Raw genomic sequence first — 23732 nt, 5'->3', positions numbered from 1 at the left:
GAGGTATCCCTGCCCATGGCAGGGGGGTTGGAACTCGATGATCTTCAAGGTCCTTTCCAACCTAAACCATTCTATGATTCTATGAAATTTAGACTAGATGTTAGGAAGAAATTCTTTATTCTGATGATGGTGAGACCCTGGCGCAGGTTGCCCCGAGAAGCTGTGGCTGCCCCATCCCTGGAGGTGTTCAAGGCCAGGTTGGACGGGGCTTGGAGCAACCTGGGCTGGTGGGAGGTGTCCCTGTTCATGGCAGGGGGGTTGGAACTAGATGATCTTCAAGGTCCCTTCCAACTCTAACCATGCTATGAGAAGTGCTTTCAGTTTTTCCTGTTAAGGCAAATGTAGGTCTTGCGTGAAGATGTGTTAGGGACATGGTACAAGATGCAACAGCGGACAGAATATCAGAATAAAAGAGGTGATACAGAGGAGAGATGATGGGACACACAGTAAACAGTGTTAAATGTCAGGTGAAGATTGGTTGGCAAACAGTTGTAGGTGACCGGGTGATCAAACTTGCACTTACTGGCTCTTGGGGCCTTTCTGTTTGCATTGGCACTGAAGAGTTTTACAGCGTGTTAATTTCAGTGGACGTACTGTTTATAGAATATCTAAAGTATATAATATATATGAGAGTCTATATATAATTGTGAATGTATTTCGATAAAATTTTTTTGAAGTAGAGATTTATGTCTTCTAACCTGATGAGGGCATTTAACCCCAAAATAGGTAAAATGCGTATAAGCAATAACTACTTTTTGTTCTCCAGGGGCCGTTATTTAAAGTTGTTTTCATTTGTGCCGGTGTGGCTTGCTGGGACAATGCAGCGGTTTCAGGCCTTTACTAATGCTCTTCCTTCTTTGCTAAGTTACTTCTCTCAGAAGAGCAAAGTGAGTGAATCACCAGCTGGCTGTTTAAATACGCAGCAAATTAGAGTATAAAAAGGGGGGAAAAAAATAGTATATATTAGCTTGAGCTCAGTACTGTCTGAATGCATGCCTTTAAGAACTTTTTAAAAGTTCCCAACGTTTGAGTGAAATCCAGTCTGGGTTCTTATAATCATTTTGTTGATCTCTTCTGTCTGTTCATTTTGGACATCATTAAACACAAATCATGTAAAAAAAAAAAAAAAAATCTTCTTGGCTCAGTGCTTTGCTATTAATGTCATGTGTTCTCTTTACTCCTTTCGTCACATCGCTTTTAAGTAAATCATGTGCTCCTCAATTTCAGCAGCGGTGCTAGAAACAGAAGAACACACAGCAATAACCTGCACGTTCTTTTGGTCACAGTTGTCAAAGAAATTGGGGCTAAAGTGTCTTTGTAGAGTGGCCTGAAGACACTTAGTACCATCTCTAACTGTGTAATCTGTGCTTTGTAGATAGGAATGAAGTCGCTCCATCTATTTATCAAATTTGCACACACTATGAACGCTAAAATATTAACACAGAAAGTGGGTGGGTAGTGGAAGAAAGCCCTACAGAAACATTAGCCAACTGGAAACTGCTATTGTTGGCGGCTTTCACAGCTGAGCACAAATGTGCCTTTTGTTTTCTTAATGCCCCGGGGCAGAATTTGAAAATCAACAGGTGTGGGTTTTATTCATTATTTTACAAAGCCTCTAGGATTAATATATTTTGCTTTTCCTTGATACTCAGAAGCCTGCTGGAATAGAAGTGTGTATGCGAACATAGCCACAGAAATAACTGGAGGCGTAGTCGGTGCCCTGATTTCTGGTCTGTTGATGCTTTTGACCAATGGCCTAATAAATGAATTGGCTCTGCTGTTGTTGTTGCATAGTCTTATCCTTTATGGACCCGGGTATCTATGGAGAAGATGTCTTTATAACAATGAACACCCGGCGTGTGCTTGGGTTCAGGAAACATTAGGAGGGTTGGGTCAAATGAGTACTCTTAGTGTCTTAATTGTTTATTAAAAGAATGTCCCACTTTCTTAGCTGTAAATACTAGGAAGAGAGGAATAAGTCAAGACTGCATTTGCAAATGTTTCCCCAGGAGCAGGTAGTGAATGCTAGACCATTCATTTTAAAAAAAAAAAAAAAAAAAAAAGTGCTTTTGGGAATTGAAGTACTGCCTTCCTTAGGATTTACCTTCTCTAAGGGTAGTGGAGGGGGTAGGTGAGGTTTATCTGTGAGCATTTCTGTAGCATGAACTCAGTAATGGAAAATTCAAACGGCTGCATGCTGTACTGTTATATGGATAAATGCAGTTCTTGTTTTCTCTTATAGGCTGAAAATGAGTAGGTTGCAAAGTGCTGAAGGGCCTGTAAGTTATCTGTCATAAGAACCAGCTCAATCAGGGGCTTAGTAATATTGTTAGTCCCCACAGATTACTTCAATTTACAGAAATGATCAGTTCTAAGAAATGGAACTAGACTTCTTCCAGAGTCTTAGTACTTGCTCAGAGAGAGTTTAAAAAATGTGTTTGATGCAGTTAGATTGCATAAAAACCGCATTCCTGGACTTAAAGCAAGTCACTGTTGCGACACCATTCCTCTTACACAATATACGCTTAAACCACAGCTATTTACATTCCATGATACCTAGAATCATAGAATCATTTAGGTTAGAAAAGACATGTGAGATCCTCAAGTCAAACCATTAACCTAGCACTGCCACATCCACCACCAAACCATGTCCTTTAGCACCACATCTACACATCTTTTAATAACCTCCGGGGATGGTGACTCAACCACTTTCCTGGGCAGCTTCTTCCAATGATAGATAACCCTTTCAGTGAAAAAAAAATTTTCTTAATATCCAATCAAATCTCCCTTGGTGCAACTTGAGGCCATTTCCTCTTGTCCTATCATATGTGAGAAGAGACCGACCCCCACTTCTCTACAACCTCCTTTCAGGTAGTTGTAGAGAGCAGTAAGGTCTCCCCTCAGACTCTTTTTCTCCAGGCTGAACAACCCCAGTTCCCTCAGCCACTCCTCATAAGACGTGTTCTCCAGGCCCCTCACCAGCTTCATTGCCCTTCTCTGGACACTCTCCAGCACCTCAATGTCCTTCTTGTGGTGAGGGGCCCAAAACTGAACACAGTACTCAGGGTGGGGCCTCACCAGTGCTGAGTTCAGGGGGATGATCACTGCCCTGGTCCTGCTGGCCACACTGTTTCTCATACAAGCCACGATGATTCTGGCCACCTTGGCCACCTGGGCACACTGCTGGTTCATATTCAGCTGGCTGTTGACCCTCAGCTCCTTTTCTGCTGGGCAGCTTTCCAGCCACTCTTCCCCAAGCCTGTAGTGCTGCATGGGGTTGTCTAAGTGCAGGACCTGGCACTTGGCCTTGTTGAACCTTATACAGTTGGCATCAGCCTATCAATCTGGCCTGTCCAGATCCCTCTGCAGAGCCTTCCTACCCTCAAGCAGATCAACACTCCCACCTAACTTGGCCTCATCTGCAAACTTAGTGAGGGTCCACTTGATCCCCTTGTCCAGGTTGTTGATAAAGGTATTAAATGGAAGTGGCCCTAGTAGTGAGCTCTGGAGAACACCACTTGGGACTGGCTACCAACTGGATTTCACTCCATTCCCCACCACTCTTTGGGTCCGGCCATCCAGCCGGTTTTTCACTCAGCAAAATGTATGCTTATCCAAGCCATGAGTAGCCAGTTTCTCCAAGAGAACGCTGTAGGAAACGGTGTCAAAGGCTTTACTAAAGTCTAGGTAGACAACATCCACAGCCTTTCCCTCATCCACTAGGCAGGTCACCTTGTCATAGGAGATCAGCTTAGTGAAGCAGGACCTGAATAAGGATTAGTTCAGATCTTTACATTCATACGGTCTGCCAGTACCCCAATTTTTTTTGTTGGCCTTCCCTCTGATTCTTACCCATAAACACTCAACCCTATCATCACCATCATCATTAAGTTCTAGACAATCAAAACACTCCCTAATATACAGGGCAACCCCACCAGCTCTCCTTTCTCGCCTATCTCTTCTGAAGAGTTTATAGCCATCCATTGCAGCACTCCCATTGTGCAAGTCATCCTGCCATGTTTCTGTGATGGCAATTCTATCATAGTTCTCCTGCTGCACAGCCTTCCGGCTCCTCCTGTTGGCTGCGGGATGCTGCATGCATTGCTGTAAATGCACTTCAGTTGGGCTATTGGTCCTGCCACCTTTTTGGGGGGAGAAGCCCTAATTCCTACGTGACCGTTCTCAGGTGCTTCAGTGGTTTCTAACACATCAATAACCCTTGTGTCTTTCCTGCCTTGTGGAACTCCATCCACTGCCTCCATTGAGATGGCAGAATGGAGGACCTCGCTAGCACACTGTCCCTCAAACATTGACGTGCTGCCCCCAGGTTTATCTGTGGCAAGCCTGGTTTTATCCCTTTCCCCCTTCAAATCTAGTCTGAAGCTCTTCCAAGGAGCCCTGCTAACTCCTATGAATACTTCAATGTGCTCTATATGGTTGTCGGAGAAGTCAACAAAATCAGGGTGGTGGTGGGGGAGGTCGTGTTGCTGTGTTAACCTGTGCGTCTCCCCCACTGGGTTACAAAGAGGTGGTTTGCATAACTGCCAAGGAAAAACGTACAGAAAGAATATGTCTGCTGTTCCAGGTCACCCAGGCATCACATCTGACATTTTGGTAGTACTGAAAGGTAAGCTTTCTTTGACCGGTTAGGTTTTTTTCCCCCCACGGAAAATTTTGCAGCTCTGTGGTTTTTTGGCCTAGAATCTGCAGACGTGGAAGGCTTTATCGTAACCTTAACATTTCAATGTTACGTATTTTTGCTACACGCAGGACGTTTATTTCTCAAGGGAGAGCTCGATTCACTTCATCTGTGCCACTGCATTGTAGCGACATCATCCATAGACTGGTTCCAGCCAGTCCTTTTTTCTTCCTCAAAAATGAGAGAGGAAAGTTTGTTTGGAAACCCCCCCGTCAGGAAGCGTGGCCTGTCTCCTTTTCCCGCGTACGGCCAGGCTCTGCCGCCCCTCTGGGAAGGGGGTGGTAAATCTGCCTTTTCTTGGCTCTTAATGGTGTCGATGCAACCTGTGACCGGCCCCAGAACTATTACTTTGGCAAGATACGTTCTTTTGAATCATTTCATAAAAAAGAAAGAATACAGGGAACCTGTGCAAAGCAGGAGAGGTCCTGGCCTGCAGGTCTGTTAGCAGCTCTAGATATGTTTGCGGTCTGGGGTGGGAGACCTTCAGAGCTGTGTCCTTGTTGGGTGGTGTGGAACGTGTGTCAGTGACTACGCCCTGCGCAAGTCTGTAGGGAGAGTCACAGCCCGCTTTCGTGCCTCCGTTCCTCACATAGGTTGAAAAAAAAAATCTGGCTCTCATATGACAGAGGAGCACAAAGAAAAGGTTTTGTTCTTCAGTGAATCATTCCCAGACCTGCTAAGCTGTTTTTAAGTTCTAAACCCTTAATCGTACAAGTGTCCTGTGTGTAGCGAGCAAGGGTCAGGTCACGTAGGATGTAAGCAGACCTCAAGTGCCTCACACCTACCTCGTGCCCATGAAAATTCCCGCTCAGCAGCTACCTGCCTAAATTTCAGCAGGTGTTAGGGATGTCTTTGCACGGCCCAGAAACTGCTAAAAGGTTTGGGTGGGTTAGGTCCTACCTGGCAACTAAACTGCCCAGAAATTATGTGGAGCACGGCTTAAATTTCTACCAAAGGGCTTGGTCTCCTAAGCAGGCTCAGAGCTCCCTGACCCCTGGCTCGCTATGGGTTCAAAGACCTTAAGCACCTTTTGTCTCAGGGAATAGTCTCTTGATCTCTGTTGTTAAGATAGAAGAGCTTACTCTGGTGAAATTCTACTGCCCAGAGGTTGCGTTCTGCGATGACAAATTTTTAAATTCTAATAGAAATGAAAAAAGCACGAAGAGAAGAGAGAGATTTTAATGCATCGCAAGGTTTCCTTTTAATAGGAGCTTTGTTTTTCTGTGAAGGAGAGTGAGCAAAAGAAAATTATTTTTTTTTTTTACTCAAAATAACACTAATGCTAGAAAGGAAGAACAGCTGTGTCCTAGTGCATCCCATTGACGGAATTTTTGTAGTTTTCTTCTGATTTCTATGGGAGAATGTAACAGGGCCAGGGTGGCCTGGGGTGGGATTTAAGGTATGTGATCTGAAGAGTCTCTTGGGACTTCGAGCTCCTTGTTTTCTCTTCGTTTAGCTCTCTAAAGGGAAAAAAAAAATAAAAAAGAAAAAACCTGAAAAGCGGTGCACTGTATTGCGCAGAGTAGGAAGCAGCTTGTAGAGACCATGCTCAAAAAGGTAGCGCAAGCTGCGTGAGAAAACAAATCGTCTCACACTGAATAATAATATATCCAATAAATAGGGGGGGGCAGGGAGAAATGTACAGAAAACGGAAGGGGGTAAAGATATAAAAGCCAACACTGGGGAGATGCACTTCCATTGTTCGCTGTGGACTGCAGGCTCTAATAATGAAATACCAACAGGAAAACCACAAAAGTTACTACAGATTTTTGTTAGAAAGAGGCTTCGCTTTAGAGAAGTTTGAATTTTGGATACCTATGTGGATAGGTGGTGAGTCGTAGGCGTTTCAGCCACAGCAATAAGCTCAATTTGGGTGGTCATGCAGGATCAGCACTTCGGATTAAGAATCATGACACGAGTAGAAGAGATTTATGCTGAAGACATTAATTATATCCCTCTTCAATTATAAAATGCATTATGACTTAGTCCAAGAAATAGGTATAGTCTATGTATGTAAGCTTCTGTAAAAAAGTAAATTTTGATACCACTTAAACAATTTGTTACTTTATTTGCCTACCTGATATAAACTCTCTACAGTCTAATTTTCTGATGCAGACGACGCAAGTAGTAATATGAGATTTTGTTCTATTAGAATATCATCATGTGAATTAGGATTAGTTCAGGTCTTTACATTCATACAGGCTGTCAGTACCCCAAATTTTACACATCCATATTCTGGTTTAGGTTTCACAGAATTTCATTAGTTATTGCGAAGGCTGATTTTTTTTATGGTTCAGTGCATAAGAGCTTTTTTTTTCTTTTTCTTGGCTACATGTCACATTAAAGTTATTTGTAGCTGGCTGCAAGGTTTTTTTGCATTAATAAAACTGTATTATTCTGACTGCTCCCTTCTTTCTGATTGTATCAGTGTTTCACAGGCTGTGATCTTTTTCCAGTCTTGATAACGAGCTGTTGCTGTGGCAGATGCCATTGTTCACAAATGCAGACTTGCTTTCATAAAATAATCTAGAATTTATAGAGCATTCCTTCTTCTGCATTTGCTTTGCTGCTTTTTGAGCTTCTTAGTTGTATTTTTCATTTCATTTCCTTGCAGTTTCTTAGGTAGACAGTGTAAGAGACCTTTTCATAATCAAGTATAGGTAATTAAATGAGAGCAAAGGAAGGAAGTATATAAATGTACTTGCGTGTTCTGTTTTTATATGTTTGGCTTTAAAGCTTGGCTTCCTCTTACTGATAATCATTTTTCATTTTTCATACTGACAGGTGAACACAGTTTTAGCTGATGAACGATGAGAGGAATTAACCTATTCTCTTTTTTAGTAAGTGACCTACTATCAAATTTATTTGTTTCTAGAGCTTTTCCTCTGATGCTGTTGTAGCTTGAACGTTTTACACTACACGCTGGCACAAACTTTCTCAGCATTCATGGGATTTTGCTGCCTTCTAGGTGATTTCTCTGGCTGTACTCGTCGTGGCACGACTTTTCTTTCCTAATCAGCTCCTGGTGCGGCGGCGCACCTTCTCACACTTCACATGGTTGGGAGCTGAGCGCTCCAAGTATTTCGGTTTGACCTGACCTTTGACATTCACCTTCAGATCGCCAGTAACTGAAACCTGGCTGAAAACAGGGTAACAGAAATAGATATTTATGTACAGCGTTTGCAGTTGGATGTACTTGTAAATAAGCTGAGCGGAGGAAGGAAGGAACGCAGTATTTCCTGAAACGCGTAGAAGAAACATGCAGACTTCAAAGGCGAGTCGTCATCTTGGGTACCCCATGAGGTTACATTTGCATTTGGTTCCCCCCCCCCAAAAAACGTACATACTGAAGACTTACTCAGAAGGTTTCTGACACACCTGACATCAGTTTATTTCTTTGAAAGAGCAGCTGTGATCTTCTGGACCTTAATGTCCGCTTAAACCCCTGACTCAGGGAGTATTTAATGGTCTTTCTGCTGCCGCCTGGCACAGTGTGCATGGTGTGAGGTATCTGCATTCACTTGGCATCTCCTTTTATAACAGGTAAAATAACAACTACTGTGACACAAGCAACTTCTTGAGATAAATGCAGAGAGCTCATTGTTATAATTTATGTGACACCAGATACCGCCTAATTGGCACCAGTCAATATGCTAGTTAAGTTTGGGGTGAAAATCTGGGAATGTTATGCAGTCAATAATAATAGTTATGGTGGTGATGTAACCTTCATATATTGCAGTGCTTCCAGCAGCATATCTGAGTAAGATGTTTTTATTGTGATTTACAAAAATATGCTTTTCATTGGCAGGCCTTACAATGTGAAGCTTCTTCTATAAGAAATGGTATTAGTGTATTAACTTAGGAGGGAAATGTTTTTTTTTTTTTTTTTCAGAGAAATGAACCTAGCTGAAGGATCAGAGTTAGCAATATGAAGTTCAGTACACAAGGAGAATTTATGTAGTTGAATAAATGAAGTACGTTGTTCGGTTACAGTGACCGTCATTTCAGAGTATTTCAGTACATGAACGTGTGCAGATACCCTTTATTTCTTTATGCAGTTGATGCTAAAATCTCAGTGACATCAGTGGGAGCCAAGGGCTGCCAGAATCTTGCGGGTTTAGACTCGCTAAGTTCTCTGTTAAATGAAAGAGCTCCATCTAGTTTATGCTCTGTCATTTGAGAGTTTTTTTCACCTAGTAAATTGTGAAGTGATGTTTACTTGTCCATTTTTTTTCTTCTTGTTTAATTTACTGTCTGCCCATCAGAGCAGGAGGAACATTTCTATCACGTTCGTCATGCATTGTATGGGTTAGTACTTGAGATAGCCTTCCCCAGGTGGTCCCCGCCTGCTCGCTGTGGGCATAGCATGGTAACAGCTAAATGACCAACCAAAATGTTTAGTGTATGTGATAAATTAATCATATACGGCATCAGTTCAGAAGCTGTGGTATAGCGGTTAATAGCAAAGAAATGCCAAGTGTTTATATGCAAAGTCAGGGATGAAGTGCTGCGTTATATCCATGGTATTCCTGAAGAGTCGACATAGGACGTATTTAGCACTTCGTCGAAGACTCTCAGACACCCTCCAGGTTTGTAGCTGTGCTGGCTGATCCTGTAAATACAGGTTGAGGTAATGCAGAATAGCCTTTAAAACTAGTGCTGGTGGTGCACCAGAGACAGACCTTGTCCCAAATGACCAGTAGTCCCTTGATTTATATTTTTTTTTCTCCCCAAAACACCGATCGTAATTCCATCTTTCTTCTAAAACAAGGTTCATTTAGTTTGCATTTCAGATCGCCTCCCTGTGTGCTGTGTATATGGCAATTGGTCAAGCCGGGATTAAGTTACAGCCAAAGCTGATGGGCATTAAGAAGCTGTAACTGTATATGTCTGTGCTTGTGTTTCAGACTTGCTGCAAATGAATTTAAAAATCTTAACATAAAACCTTAGTGGAAGAGATTAAGTTTATAAAAGATCTTTGAGTTTGTCTTGCCTTTTTTAAAATATTTTTTTTTTGTATTTTGAATTTCTGATTTTTTTTTTCTTTAAATTAGCAATAAAGACAAAAGAGGGTTAAGCTGACAGATTTTCCCATGCAGGTGGTGTAAGCTTTGAGGCCGCACGGAGAATTATGATAGTTCAGTTGGCAGGTGGTAGCTAGCTCAAGAACTATACCTCTGGGCATCAGACTGCATGTTTCTTAAGAGTATAAGAAGAGCAATCAGAACTGTTAACGTATGTAGAAGTGATTCAATTGTTCTTATTGTTAAAGTTGACTGAAAATACTGGGAAGTACAAATTACAGAAAGATTAACGAAGTTTCCTTTCTTGTTTTTTTCCTCCAAGTTTGCAAAACACTTTTTAAATCTGAAGTGCTGACTGTTTTAAAGATGGGGTTTACTTTCTATGTTTATTTTAAATCTGTTGTTGTAGTTCTTTTAAGCATCCATATCTAACTACCCAGACACTTTGCCGTAAGGATTGAGCTTTTTAATTTTGTTGTAACATCTGATGCTAAATTACTTACTCTAAGAGTTGTCACCCATAGCAACTTTTTCTAAACTTGCTCATTTCTTAGTATTTTCAGAACTAACCTTACCGTGCAATTGTTGTGACACATGATAATTTTATTTAAGGGTTAAAGCACTGTATTTCAATTGCAGCATATTTTTTACATCCCAAACAGTTGTATTTTCCAAAATCAGTATTTTCGGAAATTTGTGACGCTTATTGTAGTTGCGTCATAGTAAATCTTGTAGTTTAATATTCACATACTTTATTTAAAAGAGTACAGTTATTGTAGAGAAACCAAACTGAGTTATGCTGTACGTCTCTGGGCTTCACAAAGTTTTGGAAACTTTTCTTTTAGCAAAGAATATTGGATTCAAAAATAGGTCTTCATTGGTATGATTTGACTGAAAATTACTAGCTTTTTATGTGTTTTATTTGTGTATTTTTGAACTATGAAAATAAAATGAGACTAGCATCCCTAATGGAGGGGAAAATGTACAGAAGAGCTCCCTTCTAATCAATTGATATTTAAAGACCCTTAAGCTGTGTATTATTTGCCTTCAAAAGTTATTACTCCCGCTTAATTGTTTCAAACGAATTGCAGGATAGTGCTTATTTTTCTAATCAAGAGATAACATTTTTTTCTTGTCAACATATTAAGTTAAATTTGCAATGAAGAAACCAAATACTTGGATTTTTCTGAGCGAGTATATTTCCTATGTGTTTCTGTATTTATTTTTTTTAATAATTCTGCCTGTAGAGGCTGACATTTTGCAATGCGACTGGTTTTCACCTTTATTGTAGAGAGAGTTGCTAGAGCAGCAGAACTCCGTGTGTTTGCCTTAATCTCTACTACTGAATCAGTGCCTACTTTATCGTTATTTGACTTTGGAAATGTCTTTTACTTTCGGAGAATGTAAAAGTAAATAATGTGCCTCTATATTTAGTTTCACATCATATATTTCTCTATCAATGTCTTCTATTTCCTTTGTTTGGTTATTATAGCATTTAATAGTTACTGACAGCTGTGTCCAGGATGTTTTTATGTTTCCTTGACGCTCGTGCCAAATACAATTTCTGCTATATCTTTATTCTTGCATTCAGTCGTTCTCTGATTTAGATTCCCTCTTGATTCATGAAAAAGCCCTATACAAATACTGCTTATATTTTCTGCAAAAAATAACGTCTCTGAGCAATCCAGTTATGGTTACTGCTTGTTTTCACTTTTTTTTTTTTTTTTTTTGGTGTTTCTCTTTACACCTCAGGTCTGTGCTGGTGAGTCGCCAGCCAGTTTGTGTGTGAAACCTGGTACTCTGCTCCTCTCGGAGCAGGGCTTTGGCGTCCCTCTCCTAGTATCCCTTCTGCTGGAGCTGGTCCAGTACTGCTTGTGTCACAAATACGGATTTGCTTAGGTCTAACGCACAAAATTCAGCGGATAATGACAATGTGTGCCTCCCTCCCCTATTTCTTGAAGTTGTCCTAGTTTAGCGTTTGATGTAGTTGAGCACAGCTATAGTTTTTAGAGGACTCTTCACATTCCAATTCATTGCTGTTTGTCAGTGACCTCTCTGTTGACGTCATTAATTGTGCTTACTGAAGTCTTTACTGATTATGCCTCAAACAGTTGGATGGATGAAGTGAATTACTGAAAAAAACAATGCTCATTAATTGAGGGCAGTTACATGATACTAAGTTGTCAAGATCTTTCAGCAGAGCCGGAGACTTACTCTGTCTCTGCTATTAGTATTTGATATGATTTAATAGTTCGCTTTCCAAATATATGTGAAGTAGGTCAGTCTGCCTCACTTCTCCTGGGTTGCTGTGAGATTGGCTTTAAGGAGCTGGTTCAGAATGTTTCGGACCGGGACCTGTCTGCCACGTGTCTCCCCGCTGTGAGGGTGCGTGCTACACCTGAGACATCTGTCGCAGGAGAAGGTTAGGATTCTCCTGCCTGGCTGCTTCTTCGATCCCCATGAGCTTTTAAACACGGTAGTCAAGAGCGGTCTTATTGAGTATGTTAAAAAAGCCTTTATATTTTCTGATTTACAGACCGTGCTCATCAGGCTGTATTATGGCACTTTCTAGAGGTCAGCTTGGTTGCTGTTATTTACCTTCGGAGTTCCAGGCTTATGCTTTGCCAAAATGTGACACTTGGGTCTGTATTCATAAACCTTTGGGATCGTGCCCGAGTTTTTAGGAACATTTTAATTAAGGACAGCAGGAGGGCATGGGAATTGAACTGTTGGGTAACGGTTTACTTTAAAAATAAAAACAAACAAAAAAACCCCCACCCTAACACCACTCCCCCAAACCAACCAAACAGCACCCCAACCCCAGCTTCCACAGTTCATCAATAAATTAGTCTTTGATATATTCCTCTAGCCGTCATCGCTTCTATAAGCACTGAAGTATGCCAAGGGATTGGAATTGTTACTATTTGCTATTTTATTCCTATCATTATCACACTGAGGAGGTTGTGCCTGCTGTCAGGAGCTGATTGTTCCATGCACTGTGCAGACAGGCTGCCGAAGCTGGACCAGTGGTGATGAATACAGTCAACAGCAGGAGAAACAGCAATCAAGGTCCCAGCTCACTCCTTAGTAGTAAAACATGCTGGAACAACCAGCGTATATAAGTAATTTTGTAAGATATATAAGTAATTTTGAGCCGCCAGCCTGCTGGGAAGGTGCCTAGGTTGTGGTCATCTAAATTCTCTAAAAGCACCCAATGCTTCATTGGAAAGAGTAGAGCTGAAGGTGCCCTTTCCACAGAGCCTGGTGACTGCCTGCTGCTTAAACGTGGCTGCACGTCTTCCTCTAGCCCTTTGGCTGATTTAGGAAGGAGAAGCTTCTGGATTGTGGTCGGCTTGAACAGGGTACGTTAGGAGAGGTTAAGAGAGTTGGGGTTGTTCAGCCTGGAGAAGAGAAGGCTCCGGGGAGACCTTAGAGCCCCTTCCAGTCCCTAAAGGGGCTCCAGGAAAGCTGGGGAGGGACTCTTGATCAGAGAGGGGAGCCATAGGATGAGGGGGAACAGTTTTAAACTGAAAGAGGGGAGATGTAGATGACATACTGGGAAGAAATTTTTTATGCTGAGGGTGGTGTAACACTGGCCCAGGTTGTCCAGAGAGGTGGTTGATGCCCCATCCCTGGAGGTGTTCAGGGCCAGGTTGGACAGGGCTTGGAGCAACCTGGTCTGGTGGGAGGTGTCCCTGCTTATGGCAGTGGGGTTGGACTAGATGGCCTTTTACAGTCCCTTCCAACCCAAACCATTCTATGATTCTAGAAGGGAAGGGAAAGATGGCAGGAGGAGTGCTGAGGCAGCGCGTGGAGTTGAGCACCAGCTCAGAGGAGGGTGTCAGGATCCCACTGCTGTATTCAGGCACCTGGGAGGAGGGGGCTTACTGTGTGTTTTCCCTTGAACCCTATTCTGACTCTTGTCCAACAGACCATCATGTCAAACTGATGTCAGAGGAACTATGATTTAGTGGCTTAGACGGATGTCTTAATTACACTGCTGGTATTATGAGAACAGGTACCTTAATAGATCTGTAAAGAGATGCATTGCAAAAACAGGTAACTTCTGTATTCTTGCTCTAGTATTTTGACGCCTAATACTCTTTCGTAGATTAAACTTTTTTTGTATTCTCTAATTGCTCGTTATTCAACTCAAAACTTACTGTGCGGACTACTGTTTTTATGGGGTGGAAGGACAGTTAAGAATTTCCCCCTTCAGTTGTTAGGAGTGTTCTCAAACATAATGCGGATAATAAGGATTGCAGAGGTAGCACAACCCAAAGTAACGTGTGTGACATTTGGAGTTGAGTCCCTATGAAGGATTGGTTATTATATATATCCAATATATATCCAATATATTTGATATCCTTGGATATCAAATTGGAGCTAGTTGAAATAATAGCAGAAGAGCCTCATCTCCAAGAATCTTTTACAGTTTCTTTCTCTTCTAATTTTGAAAAATTATTTTTAGCTAATATTATAAAATTGAATCTGTGCTGCTTTTCTGCCTCTTGACAAAAGCTTAGCGTTCTTAGCAGCCATAGAAATTGTGTTGCAGAAAGTGAAGATAAATGCGCTGGAAGTCTGTTGGAATTACAGGATTACAGTAGGCAGTCGCTGGCTATTTTTATTATCTCCAAATTACGTATTTTATTGCCCTAGTTACCTGTGTGTGTTTTATACTGCCTGACACTAGACGTTTCAACATACCTGAAGACCTTCAGGTATTTCCAGTATAAATAATGTATGCATCCCCCCCCAACACTCTCATATGTATTATATAAAACAAGTACTATATTACTCAATGTTAACCAAAATGCAACAGAAGTAGTACTATAAATGGTGGTGTTCGGAGGAAATGTTATAAAAGTGTGCTACATTTAAAAAAAAACAGCTTAAGTAAAATGGAGCTTGATGCAAGCAGTAGTATTTTATCTCCAGAAGTGTCATTAGTGCTCGGTGGTGACCAGGTTCAGACCTACAGCCTGCTGCTCTACTCAAAGGTTAAAAAGAATCAAACGGCCGGGAGAGGGGGAGCCAACAGATGGTACACCTGGACCTACATGTTCAGGGCGTCTTCAGGTTAATGAATAATCAGCCTGAGAGACAGGTTAGCCCTGCTGGGAAAAGAATAACGGCTGGTCATTAGTTATGGGAAGTTGCTGTAGCCTGGTATTGCGGCGGGAGCGCGCGGTGGCACTCTGTCGGGGCGGCTGCCACGTGTCGAGCTGTGTGCCTGGTGCACCAGGCATCATTAAAGCAGTTACCAGGTGGGATTTAAAGCAACGCTAGAGGTTCAGGTTGTCATTTTGATTAATGTCGCAACGTGGTTTATTGCCTGATAATTATAGGTCGTGGCATGAACGTTTCCTGTTCTCCCCAATAAATCGGCAGCTTGATTTTTCTAATGGAACAGCGCCTGTGGTAGTCCATCAGCAAAGTGCTTGGATGCAGTAACCTAATTCAACATTACAAACAGCTTGAATGCAAAATCTTAATGGATCTAAATAAAGGAGGTATTTTTTAAAGATCACATCAGATGATGGGGTTTTTTTTTGCTTCTGTAAAGCGAATACACTGAATTACGTTAATCATCATACTAAAAGCAACTCTTTTGCTTTCCTTTGTTGCAGATCACCAGAAACTGGAAAGAGAAGCTAGGATCTGTCGCCTCTTGAAGCATCCCAATATTGGTAGGAACATTCCATTGCTTTATATGGTAGATATCAGGTTAGAAAATGGAGGGAAAATACAAAATAACAAATACAAATAGCAGCTCAGAGAAGCCAAGTGGAAATATCACCAGGCAAAACTATTTCTTTATAATGTGGTGCTCCTTTCTAATTCTGCTGTGGGATGTAATATCCCAATAGATTACCTAAAGCAACATGTTCTGTTCTCATCTCCTTTGAGCTATTGCCCTGCCGTCAATGAGCTGTCTATGCCAGGTGTTTGGGGTTTTTTTGAGCAGCGTGTAGGAGGAGTTATTTCCAGTACTGCTCATGACTTTTTGAGACCTGCAGAAGATTTTCATCGAACAGCATATGTTGCAAAATGAGACAGACCAATGTCGATGGAGTTAGTGTTGTTTTTACAAAAATGCTTCTTTTATCCTGGTTTATTTTGTGTTTGAGGTTCTGTTCTTCTGTAGAAAAGATAGGTAGATGCAGAAAGCTCTGCTCCTTTTATTTCCAGAGTTGTATTATTTCTACTCAAGCATTTGGGAAAGCAAAAAAAGATGTTTTGGGGGGGTGTGTGTGTGTGTCTGTTTCCTTGCTTTAGAAGCAGTAGAACCAGAAAAGTACACCTTGATCTTTAAGGAGTTGTATCTGGGTTTTTCAAACACTGAATTACATGCCAAGGGTATCTATCACAAGGATATTTGCTGTACCTGAGACTTCTGCAGAAGGGGGGGATTTTCCTGTCCATCTGGTTCCTCTTTCCTCATGTACGTCTTAAAAGTTGTTGTCAGAAAAAATAGTAATGTTGGTATTCGTGACATTTTTGGCTAATATAATTGTTACATTCCTGCGAAAGAATCAGCTCCTTCCTTTTAATAATAATCATAAATTGAAAACAAACATCCCACGGTTCAAAATGAAATGTCAAATCTCTGAAAAAGGCAGTCTCAAAGGCTTAGAGGTTTCACATGCAAATTTGGTTGAAGAGGAAGAATAGTCTTATCTGTGTTATTTTATCCCAGCCAAAATTTTTGCATTGTGAAGTGATGCAGGACAAGGGAATGTACAGCTCGTTGCGGGGAGGAGGAGCGGCTCTTCTGCAGATATGGAAAGCAGTGGTTGCACGTACGGTGCCAGTCTGACTCTAGAGTCGCTTACCTGTGCCTTGCTGTAACTAGAGGATATTTATGAATTTGAACAAGCCGGGGAAGATGAATAAAAACCAATAATAAACTGATGAGGTGGAAGAGCTGAAGTGCACAGAAGAACTCAGTTGAAACAAATGTCTAAATTGATTTCATGCGATGGCATGTCTTTGGTTTGTTGAGTAGCTTGGACCAATATTAGGGTGTCGTCGAGGTCCTCTCTGGCGGGCCAGCTATTCCACGTACAGTGTCTATATTTGTGAAAGTATGACTTGAAATGCAGACAGTCGGTGACAGCTTTGGTGACAGGAAGGTAGGGCTCTGTCAGCACAAATTCCGTGCATGGTGACCCACACCAAGGTGCACAATTCAGTCAAAGGATTATAGACAAATTCTTCTGCTGTTTCAGAAAAGATGCCATGTTCTAGATGTGCCTGAGAGAAGATTTTAATGAATTAACATGCCGGGGTTTGGCAGCAGGCATTATATTCTGTCATCGTTCAGTTTCTACTGTCAGCTGTTCTGCCAGCCTGAAAAAAACCTGTTCCAATTAGCGTGGTTACAATAGTTTCTTGTTTGCATAATTGCTGGAGTGAAGGCCGCTTTGTATCTGGTTTCTCTCTGGGAGAAAGGTCATAAATGCGGTCTGAAAACAAGAAAAGGTTTTTCTAAACTTAGAAAGGTAACTCTTGAAGTCCTATCAGGTAAGCTATGAGGCCAAAAAGGTTGATGTATCTGAAGGGGGCGGGCTACAGGAAAGCTGGAGAGGGACTTTTTACTAGGGCATGTAGTGATAGGACGAGGGGGAATGGCTTCAAACTGGAAGAGGAGAGATCTGGATTAGATACCAGGAAGAAATTTTTCACTCTGAGGGTGATGAGCCCCTGGCGCAGGTTGCCCCAAGAAGCTGTGGCTGCCCCATCCCTGGAGGTGTTCAAGGCCAGGTTGGACGGGGCTTGGAGCCACCTGGGCTGGTGGGAGGTGTCCCTGCCCAGGGCAGGGGGGTTGCAAGTGGATGATCTTCAAGGTCCCTTTCAACCCAAACCATTCTGTGATTCTGTGTTCACATGCCGTGCAGTCTCCACCTCAGGTAGGTGCCAACCTTCTCATACACCCCTTCTCCTGCAGCCATCTCTTTAGCCGGCTAAGTGCTAGCCCAAAATCATTCTGGGGTCCTGCTGCCGGCACCCAACGGACTCTTCTATTCTTGGGTCACTGTCACATCCCTTTTTTTAAAAAGTCTTCTCTACTGGGTAATTCTACATCATGCTAGAAAGCTCTAATAGCAAAAAAGGAAGTATACCAGAGGAAGGTAACAGCCCAGATCATAGTGTGTGTTATATGTGTCAAAACGGTAAAGGTTCACCCTTGTAAACAAGTTCTACTTGCACTGTGTGCAGGCCAAAGAGTATGTGTGTTTCAAAATATTAAGTAGGTTCCATGAATATAGAATTCATGCTTTTCATCTACATTTTCTCCCGAATTTACTGCCACGGATTAATTTTCTAATAGCCCAGAAAATAAAACATTTTTTGAAAAGGAACTTGTCATGTTAACAATAAGTATGTATAATTTAAGAACATTAAGGAAAAAAAAATTTTTTTTCAAATACAATCTCTATAGGAAAGCAGAGATCTAGTTTAATTGATTGGGTGGTTTCTCAAAGATTATCTCGGTGTTTTTCTTTGATTTCCTCCAATGTAGTTTTTTTTAGTTACTTGTCTTTTTGAATTACACATTTGTTGCAGGGCAGTAGATTTCTGAAGTTAGAATTCAGTAATCCTTTCTCTTTTCTTTCAGGCTGCTGCTTCTTTCTTCTTGCAAGTTAGCTTGATTAAGTCTCCCTTCTAAAAGTGACTTGGTGTAAAGATGTCTGTTTCAGGTCAGCTTTATTTCTAAGATAACACACATACTCCTTTTTAGAGTGTTGTATGGTCTCTTTGGTTTATTATCTTTCAAGTCTTAAGACCGTACCAGATACTTCAGGGTGAAAAACCCTTTTTAGTTACCTTTTTCGTACTTTCCCTCCAGTCAGACTAAAGCAGCACAGCTGTGGTGAATCACATTTTGAGATTTCAGCTTGAGTGAACACGTTGTAGTTTTCATATGAGCAAGTTTTTTTTCTTTAGAGAAACGGAGTTTAAAACACATTCTAAACCACTGAAAATATTTTCCAGTTATCTTTCCAGAGAAAATAGCGAATTATCAAAAACTTTTACAGATGACTGGGTTTGTATTTCCAAGGTAGGTCTCCAGTTAGTACCTAACCAGAAAAATATTTAGTATTTAGTTATTTCATCAGGGTAAGAAAGAATTCAGAACTAAACTTCTTAACAATCAGCATATCTATTTTCAGCTTCCCAACAATACCATTTTTATATCTGTATCATACCTGATTTGATGGTGGTTTTATTTAATGAGTGCCATTATGCAGTTAGGAAATCTTAGGATGACATTTAGATAAGACTTTCCATTTTAGTCTGCATTCATATACACTAAACTTCAGAAGTTCCGCTGGTAGTGGCAGAGGAGTCTTAAAACTGGATGTGAGTGTTTTACTTTTTTTTTTTTAAATGTAGAATTTGAACAAAAGATGTGGAAAAGCACAGCATATGGGGAAAACCAGAAGACTAAATCTGAATGCTTTCTTTCAAAAGGATAAAACTCCGAAATTTGGAAATTCAGGAGGCACATGGAAATATTTTTGGTTTAGTTCTTTATTTGAATCTCCCCAAGTACTTGCTGTGAAATGTTAAACACAAGAAAAACTGAGAGGAAACAAACATATTTTCTGCTGCCTTTTTGGAATTATTTATGACATCAGATTATTATTTCAGGAATCAATGTATCTACCGAACGTTCACAAATAAAGCATTTAAGTGCTTATAGAGGGAGCTTAGTTCTTCATCCAAATTATCTATGAGGCATTTCTACTGAAAGAATTATTTTGAACTAGGGTAAGATACCAAGTTCCAAATTCATGTATGAAAATCTAAATTGCTGATGCTTATTCTCACTAGACAAGTGTCAGGAAGGGAGGCTAAATAAATCAAAATCCAGCTCTCTGGCTCTTCCAAATACTTACCAATTGAAGAAATTCACAATAATTCATTTTGGTACACAGCTGTTGTATTTCTTGATATGGATACATATATTTATGCATAGCTAAGCCTGTAGAAGCATACAGTCATTTGAAAAATGCTTTTTAGAAGCAGCAAATTTATTTATTTTTTTTTTTAGAAATGGATCTTGCCAAGTGCACTTGATATCCTTTTAATGAAATCCTGAATCTAGCTACTAGTGTCAACTGCCTTCTGTAAGGCATTTGTTTTACTGCTGTATTATGTGCTAATTTTTTATTATGGAAAATCAGCATATTCTTTATTAGCAATACTAGCAAAACAGATAACCACAATAAAAATGCAAGACGATAGTTCTCATATGATGAGATTATCTGTGGCGAAGTTCTAAAGAAGTCTCATTCAATATTTTTATCAACAGATTTAAAGAAAAAAAAAAGGTAGGGTTATCTGTTTGATAGGGTGGGACTAAGGAGCCTCACGGGCAAGAGATGTGAGCTCGCGTATCTAAGAACAAAGAATGTGTGTCAGTCTTAAGAGAAGTGCCTGCATCTTGGAACAGAGCGACTCTGAAAAGCCTGTGATGACAGGAAATAACTACTTGAACACAAATCTCATTGGGATGCCGGAACACCCAGGGGAAATGCCGCTCTCAGATGCATGGAAGTAACAATCAGAAAGAGGAAAGTAGTATTTATTTTGTGTCTGCCAACAGAAGTCACTTCTAGAGTATTGTGCTGAGCTTTGGCATCCACGTGTCAATTAAGTATGGTCTAGGTAAAGGGGGTGATTTGAGGAGCTCTACCAGGATAACCAGAAAATGTTATTTATCCAAGAAAAGGGCGAAAAGAAACACGACTGCAGTGATGAAGTTAAACATAGGCGTTAGGGTTTTGGCAATGACAATATGAGACTGACTTAGGGGTATGATGTCTTCTGACTTGAAGTGTGGCTTATGTTTTTTTAAGCTTTATACTAAGAACTGTCTGCTACTGGAGATGTATGTACTCCTGGTATTCAGAACTGTGTACAGGCCATTAGTTTTGGAAAGCCCAATACTGTTGAAGAAAGACTGAAAGTTAATGATTCTGTTTCTGTAGTGCCTAGGAGACTGCACAGTCCTTACTGGTGACGTTTCTATCCAGCACAGAAGCATCATGGAAATCCTCCTTGAAGAAGATAGTTTCACTTCATGTACAAGTGTATCTCCAGAAAAAAGTTGAATATCCCTGTCCAGACACTGCTTTGCATATAACTAATTCAGTTAGTGTTTCAGCATCTCTCCATTTTATTAATGTCTTTTTTAATGTGAAGAAATCCATGATTTCTTCTTCCCTATCCAGCTATGTAGTCATGACGCCTAATGAATGCTGTAGGAAAAATGCCTAAAAAGAAAGTGGGTTAGAAATAGTTTTTCCTGTTCTGCTTTTCAAATCTCTGTTTCCCACTTCAGCGATGTATATATGAAGATCTCTTTAAAAAAAAAACAGGATTTCCTCATCCTTTTCACCTACAATTATTCCTTAGCAATACTCATTGCTTAGGTTGTGATTTCTACCTCTTCTCACCTCAGTTCTTTGTATGAAAGTAATGGTAGTGGAAAGCGAGCCCCGCTGAATTTTGTGTTTAAAAGAAAACATATGTTCATTTCGGCTTGTATGTTCATTCTGTGGATAAGTATAAAATTACTAACAATGGCTATTTCAGCTTGTAACTTTTTATTTATGGGAGGGAGGAGTTTCATCTCTATTATTTATCTGTAGAAAATTATTTACTCAGGAATGCTTCAGAGGTATGTAAACATCCTTGTCTGCAGTGGCAGTAAAATTCTGTTTCCTTCATAGCCTGAGGATATTAAGAGGAGTAAAAAAAAAAAAAAAATCCTGATAAACAAGCAAAAACAAGAAAGATGATGGGATATCCTCTGTTGTATAACAGTACTCTATTGAGGTGTACTTGCTCAGGACTCCGTACATTGTCAGTCCTTTCTCCTGCAGTCTCAGTGAGAATTAAAACGATGCAAAATCCATTAGCTGAACTGTAGAGAAAACTTGGTGGGGTCTCAGAGTCCTTTCTTCCTGATCAGTGTTTGGCAATACTGGTATGTTCTCCTTTTACAGCATTTCTTGAGTAATCTGGCCTGCTGCCTCTGTTATATCATGGTAGGAAATTTCTAAGCACAGATAACTCAAATTCTGTTAGGTAGAGTTCCAACAGCTTGTGCTGGGCTGCAGTACGTTGATTCTCAGCGTTGCTCTATTTCTCAGGTTCTTACCATGATGAGATGACCGTAAAAACAACCATGTGTGTTCTTTTTTAGTTATTACAGCCTGCTAATGCAAGGGAGTTTAAAATGAAAGATGTAAATGTAGGTTAAGCCTTAATGTTTGGAGAACCTAGTGCTTTTGCTTTGTAAGATTACACATCAAGTTATATTAAGAGCTTACCTCCTTTGCTAAACAAATACCCATGAAGGATTGGTCATCTTGTGTAACTATTGCTTTTGAAGATGTTATGTGTACTAATGCTTCCGATTCTTTAATTCAGTACTTTGGAAAGAAAATTTCTAAGGGAAATAATCATCTCTTCACCAAGAAATCCACTCTCATTGTCCCATCTTCTGGCCTTTATCTTCTTACCACTCCGATTTCTAATCTAGTAATCCACATATTTTCGATGGTGTAATGTTGTTGCTCCATCTTAGTATTACTTTTGATGTTGATTTAGAGCCCGCTTTGGTAATTTTGGTTTATGAGGTCCCAACGGATGATAAAAACTGCATTACCCTGATGATGCAAGTCCTGACCCAGTCTGGAAAACTGCTCATTCAAACCTGGTAAAAATAGGGGTTTTTTCCCAAGTTGAGTTTGCTCTTGCAGGGTTTGTGCTGAGTTTGAGTAGTGTTTTCCTAACTCAGAGTTATACCATCTCTCTTTGTAGCTCCTGGAAGGGCTTCTGCTGTCTTTACGTTCCCACTTGTCAAAAGCTGTACACAGCAAAATGGTACTTGCAGCGTAGTAGTAGTATCACATAAGTAACCAGAATCTGCTGGCTTTCACATGGCAGCGCTAACGCATCTGGCTTCATTACAGCACATCATCCCCTGCCTGCTCCTGTCTCCTCCCTTTGCTTTGTAGACGGTGTAGAAGATAACGGCGAGCAGACAGGATCCATTAGCCATCTACATCAGGCTCAAGTCTGACTCTGAATCTTCATCCCTTCCCGAAAGGCCACAGCAGATTCTACTGACATGTGGCAGCCCTTCAGGTGATAAATGAAGTCCTCTTGGCGGCAGGACAGGTTGTCCCTGAATGGCTTTGTAAGGCAGGATATTTCGAGGTAAGTAGGACTGCCAAGCAGAACGGCAGCTCTAGTAGTCCGGAGCCAGTTGTGCATAGATCTGCTCGCCTAACCTCCTGTGGAGCTGTGGTGTTGCCGGCCAGCACGAGCGGCCGTACTTTGGAGGGCAGAAAAGACTTTCTTCTATGAAGAACTATAGCTGGACCAGCATATGGGAGCATGGAGCAGCATCTTCCCAAGGAAGGGTGGCTTTGCAGCAGGTTGAGAGACTAACTACGTACAGGACAGTCTGGGACACCAGGAAAAAAGAGGCAAATCACTAAAGTGATTTCATAAATGTGTTGGCATCTATGTGCAATCTGCTCAGGTTGCCATACTTTGAGCTGGGAACTTCTCATGAATTGCTGAGGCAATTGATAGCACCCAAACTTGGCGCTGCTCCTCATCAAAGTCTTACTTACTGAGGACCGTGTCCTTATGCCTCAAGGAAGGGAGGAAAAGCCTGCATTTTGGGGGTTTTCTCGTCTCTCCCCACAGTAACACAAAACAGGAGCATAGAAGTTGTTAAATCCTTCATGTGAGAGGAAAAATAAGAAACTATATTGTCTTGTGCTTTTTGGGCAGAGGGTGATTAAGGATATGTGGGTTTTCTGTGTCCTTTATCCAAGACGTTGTGTCCTTTATGTTTTATATTCACCAACTGTTTTGCATGGGACTTCCCATAAATTCACAAGAATCTGAAGAGAAACACTATTAATACGCAGCAAATGTGGATTTAGTAAATCCTTTCTGAATTTCTTTTG

The 23732-nt window shown here is 40.9% G+C and overlaps 1 protein-coding gene across 1 annotated transcript in view; it reads left to right on the top strand.

Moving 5' to 3' along the window:
- Positions 1-23732, top strand: part of CAMK2D (calcium/calmodulin-dependent protein kinase II delta) — a 164075-nt gene that overhangs the window by 48735 nt on the left and 91608 nt on the right. The window contains exon 2 of the mRNA XM_009883941.1: positions 15357-15416. Within this exon, the coding sequence (XP_009882243.1) occupies positions 15357-15416 (60 nt within the window). The remainder of the gene's footprint in view (positions 1-15356; positions 15417-23732) is intronic.

The sequence above is a fragment of the Charadrius vociferus genome, unplaced genomic scaffold (genome assembly GCF_000708025.1).
Source record: "Charadrius vociferus isolate BGI_N301 unplaced genomic scaffold, ASM70802v2 scaffold154, whole genome shotgun sequence".
Lineage (NCBI taxonomy): Eukaryota > Metazoa > Chordata > Aves > Charadriiformes > Charadriidae > Charadrius > Charadrius vociferus.
The sequence above is the reverse complement of the archived record's forward strand: the minus strand, read 5'-3'. Positions and strand labels throughout refer to the sequence as shown.